General features: G+C 44.1%; 2 protein-coding genes across 13 annotated transcripts in view; one reads left to right on the top strand and one right to left on the bottom strand.

Moving 5' to 3' along the window:
- Window positions 1-1,491: 1,491 nt before the first annotated feature.
- GIN1 (gypsy retrotransposon integrase 1) lies at window positions 1,492-23,099 on the bottom strand. Of its 4 annotated transcripts, none has more exons than XM_048849527.2 (8): window positions 22,970-23,099; window positions 16,651-16,796; window positions 15,675-15,868; window positions 13,525-13,830; window positions 10,292-10,480; window positions 10,010-10,186; window positions 9,501-9,789; window positions 1,492-2,763 (listed from the first exon to the last, which is right to left on the bottom strand). In XM_048849527.2, the coding sequence occupies exons 2-8, from the start codon at window positions 16,787-16,789 to the stop codon at window positions 2,480-2,482; spliced, it is 1,578 nt and encodes a 525-aa protein (XP_048705484.1). In that variant the 5' UTR covers window positions 16,790-16,796; window positions 22,970-23,099; the 3' UTR covers window positions 1,492-2,479. The 4 variants fall into 4 exon arrangements, with proteins under 4 accessions (XP_048705484.1, XP_048705485.1, XP_048705483.1 ...); XM_048849528.2 differs by lacking the exon at window positions 22,970-23,099 and adding an exon at window positions 22,492-22,731; XM_048849526.2 differs by lacking the exon at window positions 22,970-23,099 and adding an exon at window positions 22,475-22,730.
- A 17-nt stretch (window positions 23,100-23,116) lies between these two features.
- The window catches only part of PPIP5K2 (diphosphoinositol pentakisphosphate kinase 2), a 97,034-nt gene continuing 92,191 nt past the window's right edge, over window positions 23,117-27,959 (top strand). For 5 of the 9 annotated variants that reach the window (XM_048849517.2, XM_048849519.2, XM_075128600.1 and 2 more), the window contains exon 1: window positions 23,118-23,212. The gene's annotated coding sequence lies outside the window, so the exon portion shown is untranslated. Of the gene's footprint in view, window positions 23,213-27,959 lie in introns of all 9 variants that reach the window. The other 4 variants (XM_048849513.2, XM_075128599.1, XM_048849518.2 and 1 more) reach the window with 2 other exon arrangements.

Below are 27,959 nucleotides of genomic sequence, written 5' to 3' on the forward strand. Positions count from 1 at the left end.
TCCTCAGTCATCCATGGGTCTCAAAAGTGCTTGGTAAAGTGGGTATGTAGAAAGCAGCCTTATTTTACAGACAACATAGCCAAGCACCTAGGTTTGGCATATTCTTTCCAAAAGGCAGTGTCACTTAGCAAATCTGAGTTATTCCATGTTCAGGACCTAATTTTCCGGAGGACACTCAGCAGTTTTTGAGTTAAGTCTCTTTACAGGCATCTCAAGATGGCCACCCAGATTCACGAGCAGCTTTTGAAAATCTTGGTCCTGGATTACCTTCCTAGCTGAGCCATCAATAAGTGTGAGGGCTGATTGAAAATTTTCAATGACAACTGTTTATCAGTGGCAAATTGGGTTTATGACACAGAATTTTTTCATGAGTAATGTCTGCTTGCTGCAGATGTTTTTACTTTTTGTCCAAAAATCTATCACCTGAAAAGGTTTGGGCCAAACACCGAAAAATCAGATTAGGAAATGCTAGCATGGTGCCTCATGCCCCCATTTTCCTCTGAGCCAGACTCACCAGTTAGACCAATTTTCAGAGTAGCAGCCATGTTAGTCTGTATCTGCAAAAAGAAAAGGAGGACTTGGGGCACCTTAGAGACTAACACATTTATTTGAGCATAAGCTTTCATGAGCTACAGCTCACTTCATCGGATGCATTCCAGTGAAGTGAGCTGTAGCTCACGAAAGCTTATGCTCAAATAAATTTGTTAGTCTCTAAGGTGCCACAAGTACTCCTTTTCAGTTAGTCAAAGTTTCCAGTGATGTACCACAGCAGCTAGGCAAGGGGGAGATATAGGCTGGCCAAGGAGCCCACCCCAAAGAGAAGAAGGGGGGGCATAAGGTACCTAAATTTATACTCCCTGTGTGCCCTGTGGGGGTATTTCCAAAATGACGAGTTTGGTTTTCAATTGAAATTTTTTGGTTTTCAATTTTTACCAAAAAAAAAAATCAAAATTCTCCATGAAAAAAATTTGAAACTAACTTTTCCTCAACATTTTCCCTCAGGTGGAAGAACTATTTTCCAACCAGCTCTCCTTCTGGATCTTCTAGTACTATTATCAAAACTATGAACTAAGGGAAATACCCCTGGAAGTATGAAGCCTTGGTCAACAATATGGGTCATGAAGTGCAAAAAACGAGTAACACCAGTCAGTGAAAGAGGTGAGACTAAAGCTCCCAGATCTGGACTCCTTCCCCTAAGCCAACGGGTGGTAATTATCTACTGCCATGGTTCTTGGGTCAAGCCCCAATTGTGATTCAGGGACTCTGCAAGGTGCACCATAGCAAGCACACAAATACAACAGCTTCTGTGCATGCACACATGGTAATTCACCCCCAGCTCACAACTCATCTTGGCAAATTTTCAGAGAGAGACAAGGTAAGATGTGTGGATGTCAGAAAGAGCAGGGCTCGTCCTATGTTTAGGACAAGTTTTTTTATGAAAAGGAAGAATAATAAGGGAGACTGAGGACAGATTCAGTGCTGGAAGATCAGTGAACCACACAACACATTTACCAAGGACTGTCACTACAGGTCAATCACATGAGTGCCAAAATCTTTGATGGCATGATAAAAATCACCAATGATAGGGACAGACAGGACTGCCTGGCTGGATGCTCCAAGCACCTACACAAACCAATTGGTGTGGTGCTCATGCTGCAAAGAGGCTACATCTGAGATTTGCTTTGAAGAGGATAAGGAGATAAGCAGAGACAGCCCCTGTACGTGCTTTAGGCAGCCCCAACATGCCTACCAGACTCTAAAAACCTCCTTTCCTTAACAGTGTTTTGATGGGCTGGGAGTAAAACTGGTGAAATTCTGCCCATGTTGCTGTAGGACTGTTTGTGTCTCAAGCAGACTGGTTCTTGCACTGCACTTTGGCAGCCCTGCTGTTTCATGTGGTTGTAGAGTCTTGCACCAGCGATGAAGAATAGAGGGTATAAAAAGGCAGAGCTCATGACTTTCCCAAAGAGCTGGAAACAAAGTTGTAGAATTGTAGGAGGGTGTAAACCACCTCACCTTCCTGGAGCTGGAGGTAGACTGTGGTCACGTTGTTCATCTTACAGTCCTGGGGTTCTCAGAGCTCTTGAGCCACCCACAGGACTAGTGAAGAGGCCATAAAATGAATGCTATGCTGTACTTTTGTGGTTAAGGACTAATGCGCTGTAGATAAGACCACACTGTTAGTCTATAATTACACTGCAGATTAGAGTTAAGACCCATTGTATAGTGGTGTAATGTGCTTTTACTAAACTATTCCCATATTCCTTGTAAAACAAGCGTAAGCATATCAGTGCATATATACAAATTAATTACCAGACATGTACTATTATTCCTAAACATATACAGTTGTAAATACAAGTATCTAACATTCCATATTTAAAACTTGGCTAAGGAATTTAAAGCTACTAAAGCCCTTTCCATTCCACCAGAGAAGCTGAGGACCATTTCTTCCAGTGAAACATTGTGGGGTTTTATTTACTTAAGTATCCTCTAGCTTGGTTTGAAGAGTCCAGCAGGTTGAAGACCATTGCTCTGGATTTGAGTTAGCTGGCAGAATTCTATGATCTTCAGTAAACTCAGACTGACTTTTACATTCTGATGGTTCACTGTCTTTGCAGGGTAGAGGCAGCAGATTGTTTGCTGCAAGGGTATTTACTTCCCCTTCGACAATGGTGTTTTGTGGGCATGGCCCATATGAACTTTCCGATAAGCCAACGTAGTCATGGTCAACCACTATTGCACCTTGTAAGAGATAATGGTTGTCTGCAACAACAAAGAACATTTTGGTTAGAGTGGCCCTTTCTACTTGATTTAAAGTCATTCTATATAATTATAGAAATACTAAAAAATGATGCTGGGTGCGAACCTATTTTCAAAGCAGTTTCAGTAGCATGGCTAGAATTTTTGTGAAGTCAGTCTTACAATGTGGACAGAACTTTAGCACCTTAATTTCTATGTGCACCAAATTTTCAGTCTCCTCTCCTCTATGATAAGGCTTGTAATGCTATCATAGTAGAGTACATTCCTTTATTTTTAATGCTTCACCTTGCTATATGTCTGCGGGCCAAACTGAGCACTAGCATAAGCTCCCGCTGAAATCAGTACTTTAAGCAATGGATCCTAGATTCTTCTTTCTTTATATACTTATGATTAAATGTGGCCATCCCAAACGCATGCTAGAAAACCTTAAACTTTTTATACTACACCACATTATGTTTTCTGATATATAGAACACACACACTGTATATACACACACACACACACACACTGCAGACTGAAAGAATTTAAGAGGAAAGATTGAATGCTACTGTATATTAGGCAGTGGTGCAAGTAAGCCAGTAGGGTTAGGTATGCCATATCATTAAGACATTTATTGCTGGCACGCCGTAAAGGAAAGATACATTTTCAAGAATGAATTGTAGAGCCCTGCGCGGATACAAATTTATACCCGTGGATGCGGATAGAAATCGGTATTTGCTGAACCGCAGGGCTCTCCCAGGAACTGCAGTGGTGAAAGGAGCAGAATGTGGGGCTGCTGCTCCCAGGAGCTAGCGCTCCACGCCGGCAGCTCCTCTGGCGCAGCTGTACAGACCCCACACAGGAGACGCAGCTGCATGGAAAGGCTGGGGACGGGGCTTGGGGTGGTACAGCTGCACCGGAGGAGCTGCCAGCACAGGGCATTGGCTCCTAGGAGCATCGGCCCTACGTTGTGCTCCTTTCACCGCTGCAGTTCCCGGAAGAGCCCTGGGTTTCACCGGATACCGATTTCTATCCACGGATATCCGCATCCACGGGCATAAATTTGTATTTGTGTAGGGCTCTAGTCACAGAACATTTATTGTGAGGGGGAGCAGGGTCAGGAGGGCAATAGCCTACCAGTGAGAGTTAAAATCTACTTGCACCACTGATATTAAGCCTCCTTCTAGGATATTTGTGCCCAAGTGCTGGGTTGTAATTTGACTGGTCAGAGCTGAAGATTTTCATTTGAGTTGAAGCTGTTCAGTGTTTAAAAATCAGTGCAGTTTGACACTCCTTACCTTTTAGAAAGGAAGAGAATTACTGAGTTCTCTAGATTTATAGTCCTGTCTCACATGGCTGCTGACCAGGGGAATCCAAAGAGTGAAATACTTAGTTAACTGCTGATTTGCATTAGCATCTTTTGAACAAGATCAATCAGCAACTTTAACAAAAGAAAACACACTCCAGAAGTGTCTGTGTGCTTAACTCCAGCAGGATCCCTGGAGGTTTTGTCTGGCTGTAGTGTCACCATAGAGATCTGGGATGGAGGACTGAAACATGCATAATTTAGTCAGGCATTTCAGCTGTTAAAGGCAGGCTGAGCCTGAGCAACCCACCTCTGCTAGAGATGGGTGAAATTTTTCACCCAAAACTTTTTTCAGCCAAAGATGGAGACTTGGCTACACCAAAACATTTAGCGAGTTCATTGTGAGTTAGCCACATTGCTTTGGTAAAACAACAAAAAAAGAAAGAATAAAACAAACAAAACCCAACCCACCAAGCATTTCAAGAAAACTTTAGAAGTTTTCTTTAATTTTTAAAACAAAAAGAATTAAGAAAACCATTGAATACTCAAAAGTGAAAGGAAATGTTTCATTTTAGGTCAAAACAAATTTTTCAGAATTGCCACTAAACTGAAAAATCTGTTATTCAGCTATCTCTTCCCATAGCAGGACTGTAAACCCCTTGGGGAGTGCAGCTGGAATCTTTTTTGAGTAAAGGTGGGTTATTAGAGGTCATGGGTAAGGCTATGTTTTAGTCAGGGGTATTTTTAGTAAAAGTCACGGACAGGTCATGGCCAGCAAACAAAAATTCATGGCATGTGACCTGTCCGTGACTTTTACTAAAAATACCCGTGAATAAAACTTGGTGGGGTGACGGGGGCCCCGCCAGTTGCTGGGGGAGGGCTGCTTGGGGGAATGGGGGGCGCGGGTGGCAGTGCGCAGCCCAGAACCCCCGATGGTGCTTTGAGGGTGGAGGGGGCAGGGCTGGGAGGCTCCCTACCTGGCTCTGCGCCTTCCCCACCCAGCAGCAGAGTTTGGGTCTGGGAGGGGGCAGGGGCACGGGACAGGGTGAGGCAGGCTCTGGGCGGTGCTTACTTGTGGGGGCTCCCTGGAAGTGGCAACGTCCCCCTTGCTCAGCTGCTAGGCAGAGGCGTGGCCAGGCAGCTCTGCGCGCTGCCTCCGCCTGCAGGCACCGCCCCCACAGCTCCATTGGCCAGGATTCGCAAAGCCAGCGCTCTGGGTGGAGGCAGAGCTGCCTGGCCATGCCTCGACCTAGCAGCTGAGCCACGGAGACGTTGCCACTTCTGGGGAGCCCCCCAAAGTAAGCGCTGCCCAGAGCCTGCCTCACCCCATCCTGTGCCCCAATTCCCTGCCCCTTCCCACACTCAAACTCTGCTGCTGGGGGAGCAGCGGGGGCCCGAGACTGCCCCAGCAGCAGCCGCTGCGCCTGGCACAAGGGCTGCCTGAGCAGCCCGAGTCAGGCGCACCAGCCGCTGCAAATGTCATGGAGATCACGGAATCCGTGACAAACTTGCAGCCTTAGTCATGGGTTAAAGACTGATTCTTAGAGTGGAAGATTCAGTTGTCCTATCCTGGAAAGGTAGGAGTCCTGGCTCTGATTAGCTGTTTCCCAGCTGCTAAGAATAAGAATTGAGATAAGAAAATTTTAGCATTGTACTTTTAGGCAGTGTCTTCACTGCTTAAAAAGGTGGGGCTTTTACAGCAAGATAACAAACCTGCAATAGTTATTGCACTGTAAAATCCTTAGGGCTTGTCTACACTTACATTTTATAGCGCTCTAACTTGCTGGCTCAGGGTGAAAAATCACCCCTCTGAGTACAGCAAGTCTGAGTGCTTTAAAGCGCTAGTGTAGACAGACTCAGAGTGCTGGGAGCCGGGCTCCTAGCGCTCGGAGCTAATCCCCTCATGGAAGTGGATTACCAGGAGCGCTGGGAGAGCCCTCTCCCTGTGCTTGTGCGTGACCACACTCACACTTCAAAGTGCTGCCGCGGGAGCGCTCCTGCGACAACGCTTTGAAGTTTCCAGTGTAGCCATGCCCTTCGTGTTTACCGTGCGTTAGCAACAAGTCAGCAGCATTATACCCCCACTTTTGCATGACCTTGTCTAGTTTACTTTGCAGTAAAAACTAAAGGGCTCTCCCTTTACAGCAGAGCAGCTAACATAGTAAGAAAACACCTTTTTGTGAGTGAAGACAAGGCCTTAGTTAAGGAAGTATACGTTTGCATATGGATAATAAAGTTTTCTCTTTCCCTGTATTTATTTATTTCTAAAAGGCCAGATTCCAATACACTTACTCATGTCAAGTAATATTTTGCTCCTCTAATTTAACAGAATCACGGCGATTGCTCACTATTCCACATAAGGAGAGGCATTAAAATATGGCCTAAATTGTTTCATTGTTAAAGTTTGTCAATTACTTGGAAAAGCCTGGTTAATTTCCCTCCCCATTTTAATGCCTGTAAATATTCAGTCCGGGATTTTATTAGCTATATAAATAGATTTCTAATTCTTTTTCTCCTTTATCTTGCGATTGTTGTTCTTAATCTCTGAAGCACTAGTTGGGAACAGGGGAAATCTAAATTTATATGCAGTCTACAAAGAACATAGTAAACATATTAGGCTCTGATCCTGTGAAGATTTATATGTTAACTTTTCACACTATAACTCCATTGAAATCAATCAGTGAGGCTACTCATATAAATAAAGTTAAGCACGTGAGTACACCTTCACAGGATTGAGGAGCCTTAAACAGAACTCAGAGTTAACTCTAATCCTGCAACTAGTAGACAAGAAAATATGGGTTATTTTTATTAAACTTCTGGGGAGAAAAAATGAATAAGAAGCCAAGTTTTCTTGCCGCTGTGTGTAGTGGAGGCGGACATTTAACAGAATGACCAATTTTCACCTAAGAAATAAAAGTAGTTCCAAGGTGGTTTCAGGTTTCTTTGCTGTGTTAATTACAAAGAAATTGGTATTGCTACAACGCTTAATGAGTTTGATGCACTTTCAACAGTGGGGACTATTGCATGTATGCCTGTAGTGTAGTAGACCTGCCTGAAAAATAAAAAGTAGTTATGTTTTGTGGTAAAGGTCTTTGAACTTTGCGTTATTCATTAGTTTCCAAAGATCATGCTAAGTGACTCAGCACTAGCAACAGAAATGGCCACTGTTATCTGATTACAGGGTGGTGCTATTGTAAGGACAATGCCGCTCAAGGTGTCACAGAAGCAGTAGAAATAGACTGGAGATGCATAGGGGCACTTCCAGTAACTCTCCCCCTGAAGTATAAAATTTTAGGCCCAGATCCATGAAGGGAGTTGGGGCTGTAACACTGAGTGGTATGATGCCTAACTGTTGGGTGCCTAGAAAAGTCACAGGAACGCTGCAATCTGCAAAGCCTGAGTTGAGATGCCTCATCTCCTATACGGTAAGTGAGGAGAAATAGGTACCTAAGAATGGGATCCACAAAAGCTAGTACCTTAGGTGGGCAGCCACCTTAAACTACCAATGGGAGAAACCTCACAAGATGGGTGTGTGCTAAGCCCTGCCCTTCTTTTGGAAATAGGCACCTAACTCGGCTGCACAGACGCACCTATTTGCTTAACAACCAATCCAGGCATGCAGATCTTCCTTTAAATTGAGTGTGGGGCCTGAAAGAAACCAGCAGGGGAGAAGGAACTCCCTTATAACCTTTAGCCTAGTGGATAGGGCACTCACGCAGGATGTGCAAGACCGCTGCTTCAATTCCCCCTTCCTCCTGACAGGAAGAAGCATCAGAGGTGCCCACACTGCTAGGCTTTAGAGCCAGTAATTCTCACTTTCCTGGCCCAATTATATTTAACTCTTCAATTCTGTAATTAAAGGTGGAACAATTTCAATAGGGGAGATGAGGGAGATCCATATCAGAATATTCCCTAGCCTAGTGGGGAGGCTGGACTTCAACTGGAGGTCTCCCACATCCTGCGTGTGTACCCTACCCACTAGCTAGGCTAAAGGTTATAAAGGGAGGTTATAAGGGCTATTTTGTGTGAATTCACCGGAGGGTCGCTAACCAGTACATGTGCTCAGAGGCTACCTACCAGATCAGACATGCATGCAACTTAGGTGGGCCAGATGACTTTCCTGCTTTGTGAATCACTCTGGGGCTTAGATGGGAGATAGGCATCCTGACCCCTATAGTGAGGCAGTAGTACGCATGCTCAGACAGGTGAAGCGTAGGGGATGAGTGATTTTAGGCACCTACAAGGTTACAAGGCAGCCAAGCAGGAGTTTTGCGGATTGCAGTGGTGCCTAAAACAGGAATTTGGCATCTAGGTACCTTGTGGACCACACCCTTAATAATTAGCAAAATAACTAAAAGCATTCTCCCCTCTACACTACAGATTGAAAGATACCCTACCAGAAACAGTCCATTGAGATGGTACCTACTCTTTAAGGACAGACTAACAGGGTAGCCAAGGAGTCCCTGCCCTGTGGCTGGGCTATATATAAATAGGAAGGGAAGAGGAAGCTGAGAGAGAATGGGGAAGTAGAGCCATCTGTGCTGCAGCAGGCAGTGGTTTCTTTCCGGCTCCAGAAGTCCAGCCAAGCCTGATTTAGTCTTGGGGTTATGTTTGGGAGCTCTGAACCTAGGCCCTGAGGTGAGAATTTAATCAACTGGTATGGTACTTGGTCCTGCGCTGGAGCCTTATTAAAAAGACGACATGTTATTTATTTATTAGTGTGTTGGCGTCTCCCCCCGACCCATGGCTATTGCCACCCCAATTAGGGGAAATTAAGGGGAGGCCACACCTGCAGAAGAACCACACTGGGTCACAAGGGGACACACAGGGACTGCCCATACCTTTATACATAGACTTTTCATATTATAGGTGCTTTTTACATAATTCGTAACATTCAGCTGTTTGCTCTCTCTGGATTACTGAGAATGATCCAAAATTCCAGATGTGTGAAATTAATAGTTTACCCCCTTTGAGCCATGAACAAATAACTGCAAAAACACATCTGATGAAGTTACATCTGATGAAGTGAGCTGTAGCTCACGAAAGCTCATGCTCAAATAAATTGGTTAGTCTCTAAGGTGCCACAAGTACTCCTTTTCTTTTTGCGAATACAGACTAACACGGCTGTTCCTCTGAAACCTGCAAAAACACAGCAGTTTTACTCCTGTCTTCATTGGGAGTTAAGAAATAATCTTTAAACATAGTTCAACCTAGATCTGTTTTTAATGTGTTTACCAGCTAATGTGATTAGGGCCAAATGATGTTAGTTTAAACATGATTCCTTAATGTTGTTTCCAGCCTAGAACCTCCTTTGCTGAAAATGCACTGACTGCACGGACTACTGTACAAGGTCTTTGTAATTAATACTGATATATTTGCTAAGATTTCCTCTCGCTCAATAATATACCCTTGTCTGACAATAAAGCAAGTAGAATTAGAGAAGTAACAGATTTACCTTGTCCATTGGATCTTCTTATGTATGGCTTAAGGTGAGACATTTTGATGGGTCTTTTTAGTCTGGAGCCTGTGGTATCTCTTAGTATTGCACATCCATTATCTGTGATGTAGTCTATAATACAGGGACCAATCCACTCTGACTGGAAACGGCCGTCTTTCCACCAGTTTTTCCTTTGTCTAAGTACTTCATGTCCAACTTTAAGATGAAATGGATTTACTTGCTTTGGCTTCCTTTTAATATTGACCTTGTTTCCAGTTTGCTGTTCATCAATCCTATTTTTCACAATCTACATAGAGAAATAACTTGAATTAGAGCTTGTTTTCCTGAGAGGAGTTGCATGTTTTCATAACATTGATTGAATACAGAGTTTACCATGAAGTATACAGAAGTGTTATATAAAGATCTTTGGTCATGCAGGATTCATGGATTTTTTAAATATTTCAAACATGTTCACCTTAACTCTTTTCAATCTTCTCGTCGATAACACTTAAGTATTACGTATTTACCTGGCATTTTGTAGCTTTCCTTTCCTCCAATACTCGATCAGCCTGTTTAATTGCTTCAAGGATTTTGGCAAACATACATTTATTATCCTCTTGTGCTTCCTGCAGTACATTTGAAGTCTCAGACACATAAGGGTTACGATTAAACATTTTGAAATATGGTGTGTTTTGGACTGGCTCCTATTTATAGGGGGAGAACACAGGTAAACTTAGTACTTGTCTTAGTGGGTACTTGCATAACAACTTCGGTTAACTCCCAACAAAAGAGACATAACGTACACATACCATGGGAGTCAAGTTAAAAGCATAGGCAATGGCAGATAAATTATCATCCCAGTCATTGGGGTGGTCTGCACAGTATTTGTTCAGGAAACTTTTGATTGTCTTGCATGTTCTTTCATTTGTGTCATCTGTCTGAGGATACGATAATACTATTTGTTTCATTCCAAAGAGCTCAAATAGTTCTCTGTTGATCTTTAAAGACAAAAACACACAATGCACAGGAACAATCAGTGCTTGTACTACACTGCAGTAAATATTATGTACTCAATACAGTTTCTACCTTTCCTACCACCATATGGGTGACAGAAAAGATTGCCTTGTATACACCCATCTACATGTAAGATCCAATTTAAACAGTACAGTGTGGTCTGAAGAAATGGGCACGGGTGGGGGAGCCAGGAATTGCTGAGTTCTAAACCTGGTTTTGCTACTGACTCACTACGGCTTCAAGAATATCAAAGTCTGTTATTTTCCCCATCTGTACGATGGTGATTACTATCAATCTAACTCTCAGAGGTGTTAATTAGTGTTTGTAGAGTGCTTTGAAAATGTAAAGTTCTTCAGCATCACTAAGTATTACAGTATTTTCCCCCTGGGGCAAATCTGTTCTTCTGCCAGATAACAAAGAGAGGCAACATACAGCAGAGAGCTGGAGGCCAACAAAAGGTTCTAATTCAGATTGAGTCACTAACTGAGGGTACGCCTTCACTACCTGCTGGATTGGTGGGTAGTGATCGATCTATCGGGGATCGATTTATCGCATCTTGTCTAGACATGATAAATCGATCCTCAAATCGACGCCTGTACTCCACCTCAGCAGGAGGAGTAAGCGGAGTCGACAGGGGAGCTGCCACAGTCGACTAGCCACCATGAGGACGGCCAGGTAAGTCGAACTAAGATACTTCGGTAGTTCGAACCCAGGCCTTAGACTATGACCTCAGGAAAGCCACTTAATGTCCTTCTGCTGGATGAGTCAATAGAGACTGGAGCAAATACATTACAATGAAAATTGGTTATTTTATTGCTTAATATATCAGGATCAATAGGAACTGCTTTGGAGCAAAGGGGCATATTAAGGGCAGGAAGAGGAAGTGGCTAGAATGCTATCCCCAGCTGGCAGGTGGTTCCTGGGGATTGTTGTCAGAAGTTAGAGCAGCACCCATACTAATCTCGCCTGCAGCAAAATTGAAGAGGAGAATCAGGAGCTGTAACTGTTGATTGGTTCTCAGCTTCTTCTCCTCCCCTACCTTCTGGGCTGCCCTAGCTGGCTGAAGGGGAGCAATCCTTTGCTAGGTATTCATCTAGGCCCAGGCAGAGCCAGTCATACTCCTATCTTAGGCCAGGACTACATTACAAGGTTTTGGCAGCATAGCTATGTCAGTCAGGGATGTGAAAAAAAACACACTAGTGTCATAGCTGTGCCAGCAAACCCCCTAGACACACCTATGCAGACAGAAGCAGGCTTTTTTTAGGCACAGCTCATATTTGGGGGGGCAGGTATTTATGCAGACAGAAAAACTGTACATGAGGGGGCTCGGACAGTATAGCTACACTGACAAAGCACTGTAGTGTAGACAAGGCCTTACTCTCCCACAGCCCAGCAGAGAACTAGGCCATAGAGGAGCCATAGCTACTCTCTTCTCTCCCCTCGCAGTGCAGCAGGCAGCCAGCAAGGAAGCTGTTGCTCGGAGTGCTCCCAATTCACACTAGAAGTACTCCTGGGACTGCAAGGAAAGTGGTGAGATGCAGTTGAAGAGGTAGTGATGAAGTTGATTCAAAATACTTCAGTTTACAAGCACAGGGTGTGGGTTGTGAAATGCTTATAAATTGAAAATGTAAGTTGTGATAGGGTCAAGCCAGATGGCTACAGGAGAGTGATAGAAAGCAGATATATTATCCCCAGGTTAAGTAGGTCCCTTTTCCCTGGATAAGGTAACAGGGAAGGTTCCAGAACAATTAGGAACTTTCTGGAAACAATTAAGGCAGACAGGCTGATTAGAACACCTGCAGCCAACCAAGAAGCTGCTAGAATCAATTAAGGCAGGCTAATCAAGGCACCTGGGTTTAAAAAGGAGCTCACTTCAGTTTGTGGTGCGCGTATGAGGAGCTGGGAGCAAGAGGCACTAGGAGCTGAGAGTGAGAAGGCGTACTGCTGGAGGACTGAGGAGTACAAACATTATCAGACACCAGGAGGAAGGTCCTATGGTGAGGATAAAGAAGGTGTTGGGAGGAAGCCATGGGGAAGTAGCCCAGGGAGTTGTAGCTGTCGCACAGCTGTTCCAGGAGGCACTCTAGCCAGCTGCATTCCACAAGGCCCTGGGCTGGAACCCGGAGTAGAGGGCGGGCCCGGGTTCCCCCCAAAAGCTCCCAACTCCTGATCAGACACAGGAGGAGTTGACCTGGACTGTGGGTTCACGAAAATGGCCAAACTGAGTGCTGCCGTGAATCTCCGAGGCAAACAAGTCCGCCAATAAATGCAAGACCCACCAAGGTACAGGAGGAACTTTGTCACAAAGTACAAATTTAGTAGAGTCACCATTGATAGCTACAAGTGATCTTCGGGCCACAGATTGGCTTCCCACTGTAATATACACTAAGGTATAAGCAAACTGTAGTACAGGCAGGAGGCAGAGAATTCCTACTAATACTAAGGAGACAACATAGAATGTAAGCTCCACAGGCAAGGACTGTCTGTGTTTGTACAGTGCCTAGCACACAGGGGTCCCGGTCTATGACTAGGATACTACAGCACTACAAATAATAAAGGAAAGAACAGAACCTTCTTTCATGAGGTAGAGAGACAGTTATTCTTGAAGCATGACTGTCTTCTATATGTCACTGCCATTACTCCTTCACAGAACTTTTACTAATAAAAATACATTTATGTCTATTCAAGACAGAGAAAATACTCATCAAGACATACCAAAAAGTCAAAGTAAGTGTTGTTTTATCCTTTAATTTTCAGTGATCAGATAGGAGCACTCTGGAAAAATATCTAAGACTAAGGCATTATAATTAGTGCCCACCCTCAGATAGCTTGGACCAGGCCCTGAATCATGAGAATAAAGTCAATGGCCTCAACTCCGCAAAGGTAACTGGCAACACATCAGTTTTTATAAACAAGTCACTGTAAATTTGGCAACTAAGCCTCTCAGATTGTTTACAGTACCCTTGTATTCTAGACAAACATACCATCTTCCCTAAAATAAAGTCTTTTTAGGGCTGACTTCTCTTACCTGATGAACAAACTCTTCTGCTTGATCAATAACCATTTTTTTAAGCGGTCCATACAAGAAAAACACACTGACAATTGCCTTAGCAATTTCTACCGCTGAAGTGTCTTGTAGTGGCAGAACCACCACCCATTTTGTGAACAAGTCGGTCATCATTATGACATACATATGGTTTCTGCTCGTGGTATTAAAAGGTCCCAACAGGTCTATTGCGACTGCAGTCCATGGATCCTCTGCTTTGATAGGGTGTAATTTGGGTACTATGATGGCTGTATTCTTTGCCACCTGGCAATGCTGGCAAGCATACACCTAGGTCAGAAACAAGAAAAGAGGGACATTAATAAACAAGTGTCTGCTGAAGGTATAATGTCAAAAGAATAAAAATTTAATAAATAAAAATTTATCTATTATCATTCCAAAGAGAGCCAGAGATAAGAGCATCTCAGTCATTCCCCACCCAACCCATTAATTTTACATTTCTTTATTCTATTGAACATTTGAGACAGATATTCAGCTGTAGCAAAAACAAATACAACCACACAACACAGCACAGGTTGGGAGGTGGTTGTATGAAAGTAATTTACAGTTCAACTTTGAATACCAGTGATCCTGGGGCTCAGCATGCTGTTCTAGACCCACAGTATAAATTAAAGCAGCCTTCACTATCTTTGATTAATACAGCAGCTGGGCACCAGCAGCAGGTAGGGAAGCCCAGGTCATGTCCACTTTGCTCCAGTCAAGCTTCCTCCTTTGGTAGGAGGGAGGCGACGTGCATAGGACAAGTTATCCTGGCTTTATGCCACCAGAAGGTCCCCTGCACTAAGGTGATTTTCCTAGTTGCATGGGTTATATAGGCAGAATCTGGCATATCATTGCACAGACCAGCTTTATCTCATTAAACAGATATAAGACGAGATCCTGCTAAACTAAATGCAAAGAACTGTTTTCATTTAACATGTAAGTTAGATAAATGGTCATCGGTATAAGGAACTGTAGCTGACTACAAGAGCAACAATAATTTGGCAACACTGAACAAATGTATATGTATCTATAATACATTTTATGTCTCAAGACTAGATTCTGTGGGTGCACAATCTGTGTGTGTTTGTGTGATAAGAGGTGCAAGAAGATTTCCAATTGGGTGTCCCAAATAAGAAACTCCCTCCTGTACCCCTAATGCCCAAAAGGGGATAAAGATCGGCAGAGCCACAACTTCTGTCCTTCCCATACTCTGACCAGCCATTCTGGTGGAGCGTGGGTGGTGCGGGATAGTAAGCTGTATCCCATAAATGGGTTTAACAGTTTAACATCGAGCAGCCTCGATGTATGTATGAGCACCTACATGTATTCTGCCTCTCTGGTGCGCTCACGGAGGCAGCACAGCCTCTCACCATCACTCAGTACAGGCTATGCCTACAATGCACAATTGTGCTATACCTTAAGCTACACTGTTAACAAGAAAAGGAGAAACAGAAAATACCACCACCTTGGCCACATTGCATATACAAAAACACTGATTCTGGGATCTTAAACTTGTAGTTCTGACTTTTTTTATTGTCTGACTAACACTGTAACTTCAAAAAATAATTTAATAATCTAAACAAGTTCATGTGCTTTGCTGAATCAGAGTCTTAGAGCTACTCAGGACCCCAAGCTACACAGCGCACTGGAAGTTTAGTCCCAATGATCTAGCCCACAAACGTAGTTTTTCCTAACAGCACATTTTCAATCACTCATAACACTGAAAATAGTCTCTCTTTCTGAACTGATGCTAGGTATCAGCCCAACAGTGAATTGAGGAAGAATTTTCAAAAGCCCGCAAGTGACTTAAAAACACAAATCTCATAGAAGCCAATGAGACTTGGGTGGTTTTTTCAAAAGTACCTACAGATCATAAGTCCCATTGGCTTTTAATGAGAAACATGTTCTTAAGTAACTTAGGGTTTACTTTTAGCACAAACATGCACACGCACCTAACACACACATTTTTTTAATTTTTAAGTATGAGCAAACTATCTGTTCAGCTATTTGCGTTAACAAAGTGAAGCAAAAGATATGAGTCTTGTAAAAGAATTATACAAAGTAATCAGCACTCTCTCAATTAAGCTTATTACAAAGATCAGATAAAGATATTCTGTAGCTATGACTCATACCCACTGTTTGACGTCATTTGTTATGGAAGTCCAGTAGTAACTAGACTCCACCAGAGTCAGAGTCCTCGATATGCCATGATGAGCACCCGCAGCACTTTCATGGCATTTGTGTAGCACTCTCTTCTTTTCCTCATCTGAAACAATTACCAAACGCATCTGTTTCCTGTCTTTTCCCACATAGAACAACTTATTTTCTGGAAGGAAAAACATTACAGATTATGTGTCATCACCAAGACAGAACAATAAAAGTCTATTAAACTATTGGATATACTTGGTTAGGTATTTTATTAAACTCATGTTATTTACCATTTTCAGCTGTGTACAATTACATACCAAATCTCTCTTTTGCAGGGAATATTTGTTTACTGCAGTACTCCACCAACTCTGAATACAGGGCAATGCACCCTTACTTATCCCCATAGGAGCACAAGAGAGATGACATTCCCCCATAAAGTCTCTCTGAAGCATAATCTATTAAGACTAAGAGGGTCACATGCTTCACAGTTTCTGTTGGCAGAGCTCATTGCACACCAGGGACTTTTTGCACATCCCTCCATTTCCCACACAAGCACCCTCCCATCCACTCTATGCCATTCCTTCCAGCCCTACTATTACGGTAAACCAAATGCTCCTTGTCAGGCGTTAAAGTTGAGGGTTTATATTTTGAGTTTCCTTGAGTCATGGTCCCTCAATAGCTACAGATTTCACTAATAGCTAAAATGGGCTTTAATTATTAGATGGATCTCCGTATCCTTTAAATACAATTAAACATGCTGATAAAGAGGCTAAAGGGGACAGATTTTCTATTTATGTAGAATGTTCATGTGTATGTTAACCTGGGATCGACAGATGAGTTTTATTTTATAAAGCAAGTACAAAAAAAATCAAACACTGTTCTCAATGTGCTATGAGCAGTCTTCACCTGAAGGAAACCAGGAAGTAATGCATTTCCCAAGAGGGAGAGAATATTTCTGACCTTTGAAAACAAATTTTTTGGCTGCTCTTCTTATTCCACTTCTCTCACTTGCTAACGTAGTTGGATGATATTCTCCTGTTCGTTTGTAATAGGAGATTTGTTTCAGATGGAGCCCACCATTCTTTCCGCTACGAACCATTGTTTGCCTAAAATGCACAAATATTTTAGTGTATTGCAGTGACAGTTGCTCCAACTTTTACTGGATCCATTCTAGCCCCTTCATTCCCTTATGCTGAATATCAATTGTACACATAATGTCTGACTGTCGCAGTCCTACTCAAGCTCCCACTTCCTCACCACGTTCTTGTGTTTGGGTTCTACATGCTAGACTCATGTGCTTTTATGCTTTCCTGAATCTGAACATGGTCCAGGTAAATATCTGGCCATATTAATTGTTGTGCTAAACACACTGTTCCCTTACTCCATTTTTATGACCATCATGCTCCATCATTTGTTATCTTATCCTTCACTCAGATGTAAAACATACACAACACCTATCACATCATGTAGTCAATCCCTCTGCCTATACATGATGTTGTTTAGTCAATTATATTGTAAAAGATCCAAGCGATGTGGCTTCCATCACATCCCTTAGAAAGACAATGAAACCACAGAGGGAGACTGCTATTTCTATTTTTAAATACTTATAAGGCTCTCAAATACTATGGTTGGGGATCATATAAGTAACTACCCAGACAGACAGGCATCTTGATGGAAAAAAATAGACAAAAATAACTCCCAGAATAGAGATTACCATAAAAGCTTGTCTTACTCATTAATCTGTCAGGCAAATTAGATTTTGAAATCAGACTTTGCACAACAGGTAACAATTACTTCCCCATCCATGTGCTGACTTTCCTCGGTTCATGGTAATAAACTGAAATGCCACTAATAGAATATGTCATTAGTACAGGAGAAGCTTAGGTTTAACATTGGTAGCTTCAGAATAATTCCCAATAAATTCCATGTGAAAGACAGAAAAGTCCATGCAAGTTACATGGATTTTTCCAGTAGTCCATTTAAAAAAAATCTGAACCAGCATTTATAAGCAAGAGTTTACATTTTTACAGTTTGATCCTGCTCCAGTTGACTTCAATGGGAACAAGACCAGGCCATAACAGACTGACATGCTATATATATATATCATTCCTTAATGTAATTAGGAAATTATTCTTGGTGTGTAAGCAATTTCCCCACTCATCCTTGCACTGCATCACAAGATGCGCAGTGTGACAGAGCACATAATCAGAATTTTAGTTTCCATACCATGTCTAACAAGAAACAAATGATTAAGAGGAACTGACACTATCTACAAAAAAAACCGAGGAGTCCTTGTGTCACCTTAGAGACTAACAAATTTATTTGGGTGTAAGCTTTTGTGGGCTAGAACCCACTTCATCAGATGTACGAAGTAAAAGATACAGGAGCAGGTATAAATACATGAAAGGATGTGGGTCACTATCTTGTCATTTTGGAAGCGATCCACTGTGTCTTGTATGGTCTCATTAATGTTTCTATTTGAACTCTAAAAACACAAATCAGTGGGCTATTGGTTTTCAGTTTACTGTTTATACCTTCCTTGTTAAACTCTTGTGAGGGAAAAAGCTCTACAGTTATGTATGCATGAATTTGCAGTATATTCCCCCTACAAAAAAAAATTAATGTCATGTGTGTTTGCCATAAATGAGATTTCATAAATATCAACAACACATAGCAGGTCTAAGTACTGCTTTTGTTATTTTTAAGGAACCTAAAATTGTGCTTCACAGGTCAACAGAAAGACAAGGTCTTTACCCCATAGAATGTCTAATTTTGGACATCATGGGCCAGACTTTCATGTACATGTATGTTCCATTTGTAATACTTCAGAAACACAGAGGGGGCTTACTACAGCTGTAAGGCAGGAGAGACTCCTCAGGAGCTATAGGTCTGGGGTAGCTAAGTTTATACTGGCTGATCCCGGTCCTCCAGCATAGATGACACTTGTGGATGGGGAAGGGCTATATCAGGAGTGGGGCCTGAACACAATGTGCTCTGGTGATCCTGGTTGGCAGAGTGGCTCTTTGGGAACCAGCATAAGTGTCATTTGCCAGCATAAATTGGAGCAACCCAGAAGCTGCTCTGACTCAACTGGTGGAAGTGGTATATATAGGATAACAAACATCAGGAAGCGGATGTGGAGAGGAAGGATGGGCTACACAGCAATGAGATTGTTTTAACTGCTGTAAAATAACAGAATCAGTAATCAACATTAATATTTCCAATTTTGAGTTATACTATTGCTATAAGATCAGACATGCTGGAACAGCAGCATTAAAAAGCTAAGCTGCATTAAATGTAATAAGTTTTCTAAGTACCACATACACCAGGTCACTGGAAACCGTGGATGTTTTTCACATAACATACAGCATTTGTTAGAATAGCACGAAATCACACAACACGATTTAGAATTGCTCCTATGTCTTCCTGTGCAGGAAAATTGCTTCTGTTTTGGTTAAGTGAGAGGTCTTTACTCATCTCCAGCAATGGTAACAACTATATTAATTTGAAAAAGAGGGTTGATAAGTAGATTATATTGTAGACTACAAGTATGATGGCTGACTCAACAAACACTACAACAAATGCTTAAACATGTACTTAGGTGCTTTGCTGGAAAAGATTAAATAAGCTTCCTTTCTAGACACTAAGAATTTCCTGTGTCCCTATGGATTGTTGCAGTTTTAGTCTTTCCTTTCTTACTGTGTGCTTTTCTTCACACCAAATTAGACGACTTTCTGACAGGGAAGCCAAAGGAAGCTGCAAGAATGGTAATGTGCCCCTCCCCAGCAGCATGGGCCTATCATTTCGGGTATTGGAGCATCTCGTGGAGAGGTAAATCACTGCAGGGGGGCAAGGCTGGGGACACCCTGGCCAGTGCCACCCTGCCGAGTGCCGGATCAGACCCATACCCTGTCCACCCAACCCCTTGCATCTAGACCCCCCAGACTCAGACCCCCTTGAGCCTCACTGCCCCCCCCAACCAGAACCTCCCCATCAAGCCCCCCAAACCACTGAGCTTCACCCCCTGCACCCAGCCAGTGGCTCTGACCCTGCACCGGGCTCTGACCCTGCACCGGGCTCATCTGCTAGTCCTGGCTGTGCTGGGGGAGGAGCACAATTCCCCTGCACTGAGTGGCCAGGTCTGACCTGCCCCAGAAACTTCCCCCGGCTCTGCACCTCCCCTGTTTCCTGCCCCCATCGCTCCTCAGCTACAGTGGGAGGGATCACTCTACGGCGAGCTGCTCCCCCATCTGCCCAACCCCCTGCAACTGGATCCCCCATACCCAGGCTCCCCCACCAAGCCTCAACCCCCCCTACATCTGGACCCCCACCAAGCCCATCTGCTGACCCCATCCCTCCTGCATCTAGATCCCCCCATCCACATATCCAAACCACACCCTGCTGAGTCCCCCAACCTCAAACCCCCACCCTGATTAACCACACCCACTATGCACCTGGACCACCCCATGAGCCCCCCACATCCAAACCCCTATCCCACTGAACCCCAACCAGCTGCACATGGACCCACACCTCGCCAAATCCCACTTCCCCAGCACCTGAACCCCTTTCTGAGCCCCATCCCCAGACCCCTCTGCTGAGCTCCAATCACCTTCACCTGAACCCCCCTGCAAAGTCCCATTGCCCCCACACTGGACCGCCCCCCCCACTTGAGCCATCTACACCCAGATTGCCCCACACAGAACCCTCTCACCCTATACCTGGATCCCCCCCACACTAAGCCCCTCTACACTTGGATCCTGCTGGGCTGAGCCTCCCTGCCCACAGCTGGTGTGCCTGGCATGGGGCTGCTAACCCTAGTGAGTTGCTTCACCTCCTACTCCTGAGGGAATTCTGCACCAAAAAAAATAAAAATTCTGAGCACAATTTTAAAATTCTGCTAATTTTATTTGTCAGTAATTAAATGTGGAGGCTCCAGCATGGCAGTGGGGAGCACAGGCCACTGGCTGCATGGAAGTCAAAGATCACCCTGCAGCCCTCCCTCTCCCCTCCGCACCCAGGACATAGACCTCTGGGGCAGGCCTAGCCCCTGCGATGTGCCAGATTCAGGCGCAGCCTCACTGGCAAGTCTGTGTCCGGGGGCTGCTATGTGGAGCCTCTGCATTTATTTGTTGACAAATAAAATTTGCAGAATTTTAAAATATTGTGTGCAGAATATTTTTTTTTGGGGGGGGGGCACAGAATTCCCTCTCTAGTAACTAGAAGAGATGGGCTTTTTAAAACCACTTGTTAGCTAGCACATGTCAAAATCATAGTGCGGATGAGGTAATTATAGTCCTAACTCAAGTGAGCAGGTTGTGGGGAAACACCCGCCTCCACCATGACAGCTTTTCCTAGTCTGAATGCACCCAGACATTTTACAATCTCATTAACGTCTCAACAAGTGAGCATGACAAACAATAGAAGGAAAGGGAACTGGAAGTGTCTTGCAACTCATCAGATATTACTGCTTATATTGGGCCAGATTTTTTAATCTATTCCAGCTACTTTCTGCTACTCCGGTGGTGCACAGCAGCCCTTGAACAGCTATCTAAGGGGTCCCTCTATTGAGGAGGGCTAACAAGTGGCATGGTTCCTCAGCAGCATCTCCTCTCCCCTCCCACTCACAACACCATGCCATGCCAGGCTGATCTCCAGCTGCCAGAATAGAATTTAGGGGCTACAGGCAGCTGGTACAAAGCAACCCAGCCCCAAAAGCAGGGAGGCTAGGATCTGGCCCAATGCATGAAGTGAAACTGAGGGCTTAATATGGTTCTCCAAGATGGAATCTCTGTTTATTCAACAATTTTTAAACAATTAAGAATTTATATCCCAAAATGCTACATTAAAATAACATTAAGGAGAAGTCAAGCACTGAGAAGTTTAGGAAATTACTGGGAAATGTCAAATTAAAGTTGTCTGTACAATCTTAATTTATCCCTCCTTGTACATATGCATTCTGATAGTCTTTAATTTATGACCACATACTATCATCTTTTCTTGTCCTGCAGTTTCCTCTTTCTTTCCTTGCAACTTCCGCAACAAATGGATCAGGAATCCTACAGACAAAAGCCCCTTCACTATACAACCCTGATTCAGCTTCTCCGAGCACAGTACATCCTGTGTAATGAATGAGACAGGGGTCCTATGGGGGGAAAAAGTTCGTGACTGTGTAATTAAAGATAATCATAATGGGTACACACAAGGAAGTGAACGAAGGTTGCATGGGCAACTGTCCTTCCTTAACTTTGGAGTGCTTGATTTTGCAACACTGATGTTCTTTTAACATTTTTTGCGGGGATGCAAAACACACGCTTTTCAGGATTGCCCAGAGGATGCTGCAAGGCAACGTGAAACTGAACAAAAAGTCTTGTTAATATCACTTTGCTGGTGGGCAGAGCTATCCAGCAGCAGTGGCTGGCACTGGAGCCATCTGTCTGCGGGCCTGGGCACACATCACTGCCTCAGTGTAGACCAGTGGTTTTCAACCGCTGGTCCATGGCCCCCGAGGAGGTTTGCAGACTATGTCTAAGATTTCCAAAGGGGTCTTTGCAACCGCAAATGCTAGGGTGGGTTTTCCTGCATGGAAGTTTACTGTGCGCGAGTACCGATGGGCGAGCCCCACGCGCCAGAAGAGGGGTCCTGCGCCTCAGTGGCCAGCGGAGTTTCCCAACCCCAATCATCCCACACCCCAGCTGAGGGCCCTGGGCGCAGCTGAAGGGCCTGGCGGTCACATCGCGGGGCAGGGGCAGGGCGGCGAAGGCGGCTCCAGCCCAGCCCTACCCACCTCACGCACGGACTCACTGTGCCCGGTGCTGCGGCCTGCAGGGCGGGCGCCTCGGAGCAGATGTTAGGCTGCAGACTGAGCGTGGCTGAGTCCCTCCCTCGGCCCCGGGGAAGCCCACGCCGAGCCTCACGCTCCGCCGCGGCAGCAGCCCCCCTTGCCCAGCCAGCGGGAGTACTCCGAGCCACGTGGACTACGATTCCCAGCGTGCACCGCTCCGATCATCGCCTGGGCAGGCGGCGCAGCAGGTTGGAACTCTTTAGTCTCCATGGAGATGAAAATGGAGCGTTGTATGCTGAGAATGGTAGTCCTCGCGAGACTGCGATGCAAGCTGGGGTCTTTAGTCCCGACCGGCTGTTTCTAAGATCCGCTTGCCTGCGAGGATTTGCACATGCGCGACACAAACCCTGGGCGATATTGTCCCCCTTGCTTCCAGCATGCAACGAGTCGGGCACGTACAGCGGTAACCCATCACCCACTGGATTCATCAACACGCACCTGGCTATCGCGATATCCTGCCCGAGGAGGGTCAGGACCGTGTTTCTCTGGGCTGGCGAGACAAAGTAGTAGCTCCGCGCGAGAGACTTATGTGGCGCCCCCGGAAGTGACGACTCCCAGGGGGTTGGCCCGCGGGGGGCGGGCCCCACCAGCCCGAGGGAGGGAGGGGCAGGGCGGACGGCTGCTGTTCGTTCCTCAATGGGCTCGGGCGGCGCGCTGCCGCCGGCACCTAAGCCGGCGTGGGTAAGTGAGGAGACCCCGTCGCGCGGTGCTGGGGTGGGTCCCGGCCTAGGGGCGCGGCGGGGTCCCGCTTTCTCCAGCGGGGTGTAGCCCCGTGGGGCGAAGGTCGCTACAGCTCCGCACTCCCGGGCCCGCGGGGAGCTGGAGCCCGCTGGGGAAGGGGCTGCTGCGCGCCCGCGGCCAGGCCGGTCCCCGCCGAGGGAGCTGGCGGGGGGGCAGGGCCGCTCCTCGTGTCCGTGCCCATCTCCGCGGCGTCGGGTGCCTGTCCTCGGGCTCCGGGCGGGGGTCGTTGAGTCCCAGGGCCGCTCGGGGGCCGTTTAAATCCGCGTGTGGCCGGCGCCACCCTAGGCGCTTCCCGCTTCTTCGTGCTGCCGCGCAGCCGGGGAGCGCCCGAGCAGCGATCCCCAGGGCAGGCACCTGGGCCCCGCTCTAGATGGCCGTTTCCCCACTGCCCAGCCCCAGCAGCGCCTTTCCTCCCCAGGGCTGTGGGGGCACAGGAGGTGCCCAGTGTCGCTGGTCTGCTCGGTCTCCCCGCCCTTCCCCCCGCCCCCGTCCCGGTGCGGCTTCGCGTGTGTAGCATGAACAGGCACCGTGGTGAAAGGCAGCGCTAGGGCTGCTTCCTAGGGACCAAGCGCTGATCTTAACCAGGGAGCTAGAGGTTACTTCTGGAGGAGAAAGCGAACTCTTACTTTCACGAAACTCCCCTGCATCGGTAACCGCGTGTTTGAGGTGGGTGACCCTGGGCTTTGTTCCGTAAACATGATCACTCACAAGATGTCACGCTCCTTATTCCTTAATTGTAGAGTCAGCCTGAGGACAGTGGAATGATAATACACTAGAGTGATGCACAGATTTACAGACTGAAACCCTTTAAAGACTGTTGCATGAATGTGTTTACAAAATCTTAGTTGAACTTATAAGAAATAAAATTAGATTAATAAAGATTCTTGGGCCACCAGGTGATTTTCTCCAAGTATGCAATCAGATAACTTGGATACAATCCTAATGCAAAGTAACCGAAGTGAGCTGTAGCTCAGGAAAGCTTATGCTCAAATAAATTGGTTAGTCTCTAAGGTGCCACAAGTACTCCGTTTCTTTTTGCGAATACAGACTAACACGGCTGTTACTCTGAAACCCGAATTTCCATTGGCTTTTCAGGACACTTCAGCATTTCCCAAACATATTCTGTCTATCATCTAGCATATTAAACGTATTTCCTTTCAAACATAGTAGGCATAATAATTAGGCTTGATGTCCCGCTCTCACCTGCTTGGTCAGCTGACTCCAGGTATGTCTATGCTACAGGGTCACAGCCATGGCACTGCAGTTGTACCACCGTAGTGTAGACACTCCTATGTTGCCAGAAGGGATTTTTCAAGTGAAGTAGATAATCTAACCCTCTAACAGACGGGAGCTAGGTCAACAGTCCACCTGGCTGCATCTAAAGTGGGGGTGAGGTTGTCCTAAATTTTTGCCCTGTGAGACTGTTTTCCCAGCCCTGAGTGATGTATACCAGACCTCGGAGAGAATTATCCATGGAACTTTCATCTTTGCTGCATTGGAGAGGTGCTCAAAGATAACTGTCCAGGTTTTGCAGCAACCAGCTGGAACCCCGTTTCAGAACAGTATTGTATAAATGAATTTATATGGAGCTGTACTGAGATCAGTTTGCAATGTGATATGATAACAAACAGGCCAATGCACCTTTTGAATGCGTACAGAGAAACATGGAGCAAGGAGGCAATGATAGTCCTGGGGGTAATCATACCTCATGGTACTTTGGGTTTTGGGCGCCTTATTATTAAAAAGATGCTCACAAAGAGGAACAGATTTAGAGAATATCAATGGAAGATATTGGGGTTATAGAGATTGATTTGCAGAAAGAATAAAAGAGCTAAGCAAGGCTTGAATAATAGCTTAGGAGTCGCTAAGTCTGAGGGTTTTGAAGGATGTAAAAACAAAAGATGAAGAAGAATTATTTATAGTAATACAAGATGGGGTATATGTCTGCGTGGAGACAAAATTAAGGGGAAATCTCGGATAAATTTAGGAAAAACTTTGACCTTTCTCAAACTGAAATTGTTTACAAAGTGAAGTAATGTAAATTAGGCTGGACAAAACAATAAAAATATATTAGGGCTGTCAAGCAATTTAAAAAAAATAATCTCAATTATGTGATTAAAAAAATTAATCACGTGATTAATCACACTGTTCATCGAATGCTTTTTATTTAAATATTTTTGGATGTTTCCTACATTTTCAAATATGTTGATTTCAGTTACAACACAAATATAAAGTGTACAGTGCTCACTTTATTTTTATTACAAATATTTATGTGCACTGTAAAAAACAAAAGAAATAGTATTTTTCAGTTCACCTCATACAAGTACTGTAATGCAATCTCTATCATTAAAGTTGAACTTACAAATGTAGAATTATGTACAAAAAATAGCTGCATTCAAAAGCAAAACAATGTAAAACTTTAGAGCCTACGAGTCCACTCAGTCCTATTTCTTGTTCAGCCAGTCACTTAGACAAACAAATGTGTTTTCATTTGCTAGAGATAATGCTGCCCACTTCTTGTTAGAACAGACATTTGCATGGCACTGTTGTAGCCGGCGTTGCATGTTATTTATATGCTAGAAGCGCTAAAGATTCATATGTCCCTTCATCTCTAACCACCATTCCAGAGAACATGAGTCCATGCTTGTGACGGGTTCTGCTCAAAAATTATCCAAAGCAGTGCAGACCAATGCATGTTCACTTTCATCTTGTGAGTCAGATGCCACCAGCAGAAAGTTGATTTTCTTTTTTAATGGTTTGGGTTCTGTAGTTTCAACGTTGGAGTCTTGCTCTTTTAAGACTTTTGAAAGCATGCGCCACACTTCGTCCCTTTCAGACTTTGGAAGGCTCTTCCGATTCTTAAACCTTGGATCGAGTGATGTAGCTATCTTTAGAAATCTTGCATTGTTACCTTCTTTGCGTTTTGTCAAATCTGCAGTGAAAGTGTTCTTAAAATTCACAGCATGCTGGGTCATCATCCGAGACTTCTATAATATGAAATATATGGCAGAATGTGGGTAAAACAGAGCAGGAGACCTACTATTCTCCCTCAAGGAGTTCAGTGAAAATGTAATTAACGCATTTATTTTTTTAATGAGTGTCGTCAGCATGGAAGCATGTTTTCTGGAATGGTAGCCAAAGAATGAAGGGGCATACGAAAGTTTAGCATATCTGGCACATAAATACCTTGCTGTGCCAGCTACAGAAGTGCCATGTGCACGCCTGTTCTCACTTTCAGGTGACGTAAATAAGAAGCAGTTATCAGTATCTCCCGTAAACATAAACAAATGTGTTTGTCTTAGCAGTTGGCTGAACAAGAAGTAGGACTGAGTGGACTTGTAGGCTGTAAAGTTTTACATTGTTTTGGTTTTGAGTGCAGTTATGTAACAAGCAAAGTCTACATTTGTAAGTTACACTTTCATGATAAAGAGATTGCATTATGGTACTTGTAAGAGGTGAATTGAAAAATACTATTTGTTTCTCTTTTCACAGTGCAAATATTTGTAATAAAAATAATCAAAGTGAGCACTATACACTTTGTATTGTGTGTTGTAATTTAAATCAATATATTTGAAAATGTAGAAAAACATCCAAAATAGCTAATTTCAATTGGTATTCTATTGCTTAACAGTGCAATTAAAACTGCAGTTAATTGCAATTAATTTTTTAAATCGTGATTAATTTTTTTTAGTTAATCACGTGAGTTATCTGCAATTAATTGACAGCCCTAAAATATATTATTGCCAGGAAGATGGGGCCGGATCAAGTTATACGTTTTTTCCATGTTGAACTTCTGAATCTGTCACGTGAAATATTTATTTTACACTCAATGGCATAGCGCTTCAAGAGGGACTTTCTCATATCAGTGGAATCATATGATGGATCAGGGCACGTGAACTTTTAAGGCTCTGTTTTCATGCCTTTTTAACCTTGACACTTTTCAGTCTTTGTCTCATTCCAATGTGAATTTTTGACATTTGAAAATAACTGGTTCAGCTGTCTGTGTTTATGGTGCTATGAAAAATTGTTTTCTGCTTTTTGAAAAGGGGTCTTTTATACACTTAATTTAAAAGCAGTGATTTGTTTTTAAAAGTCCAAACTTGTAGTGGGCATAACTTTCCTTGATGGCTGGTGTGTGTGATATGTTGGACAGATTGAGCTTATAAGTATATTTAGAGGTTAATGAATGTGAAGAGTATCTGCATTATGAATATGGTTTAGATATCTGCAATTTGTGCCAGACATCAGCTCACTGTAGTGTTTGGCAGCACAGCTGCTAATATTTTTGTATCTTGACCAGATTTCTTTTTGGATCCTAAGGCTGCCATGGCACCATGGTATGTACTCCATGAAAATAGTTTTTTCGCCACATAGCAGTGATTAGCAGCCTTTCCGCCCATTAAATGACTTGGGTCAGGATTGTTTTTGAACTAGTTAATACATAGTGTTCACTCCTTTCAGTCATAAAGTACTGGCACCAAAAAATCCACATCTTATTTTTTCTTTAGAAACATATCTGCATGAAGAATAGAGTTAATATCTTGCCTATTTTTGCATAATATGAAACTGCCTCATTGGAGGGGGGCGGAATGCCTGAAAGAAGGATTGATTGTAACAGATAAGTCTAAACAGGTGCATGTACCATCATTAGAGCCCTGCGCTGATACAAAATTTGGATCCGCGTACA

The sequence above is a fragment of the Caretta caretta genome, chromosome 5, assembly GCF_965140235.1.
Source record: "Caretta caretta isolate rCarCar2 chromosome 5, rCarCar1.hap1, whole genome shotgun sequence".
NCBI lineage: Eukaryota > Metazoa > Chordata > Testudines > Cheloniidae > Caretta > Caretta caretta.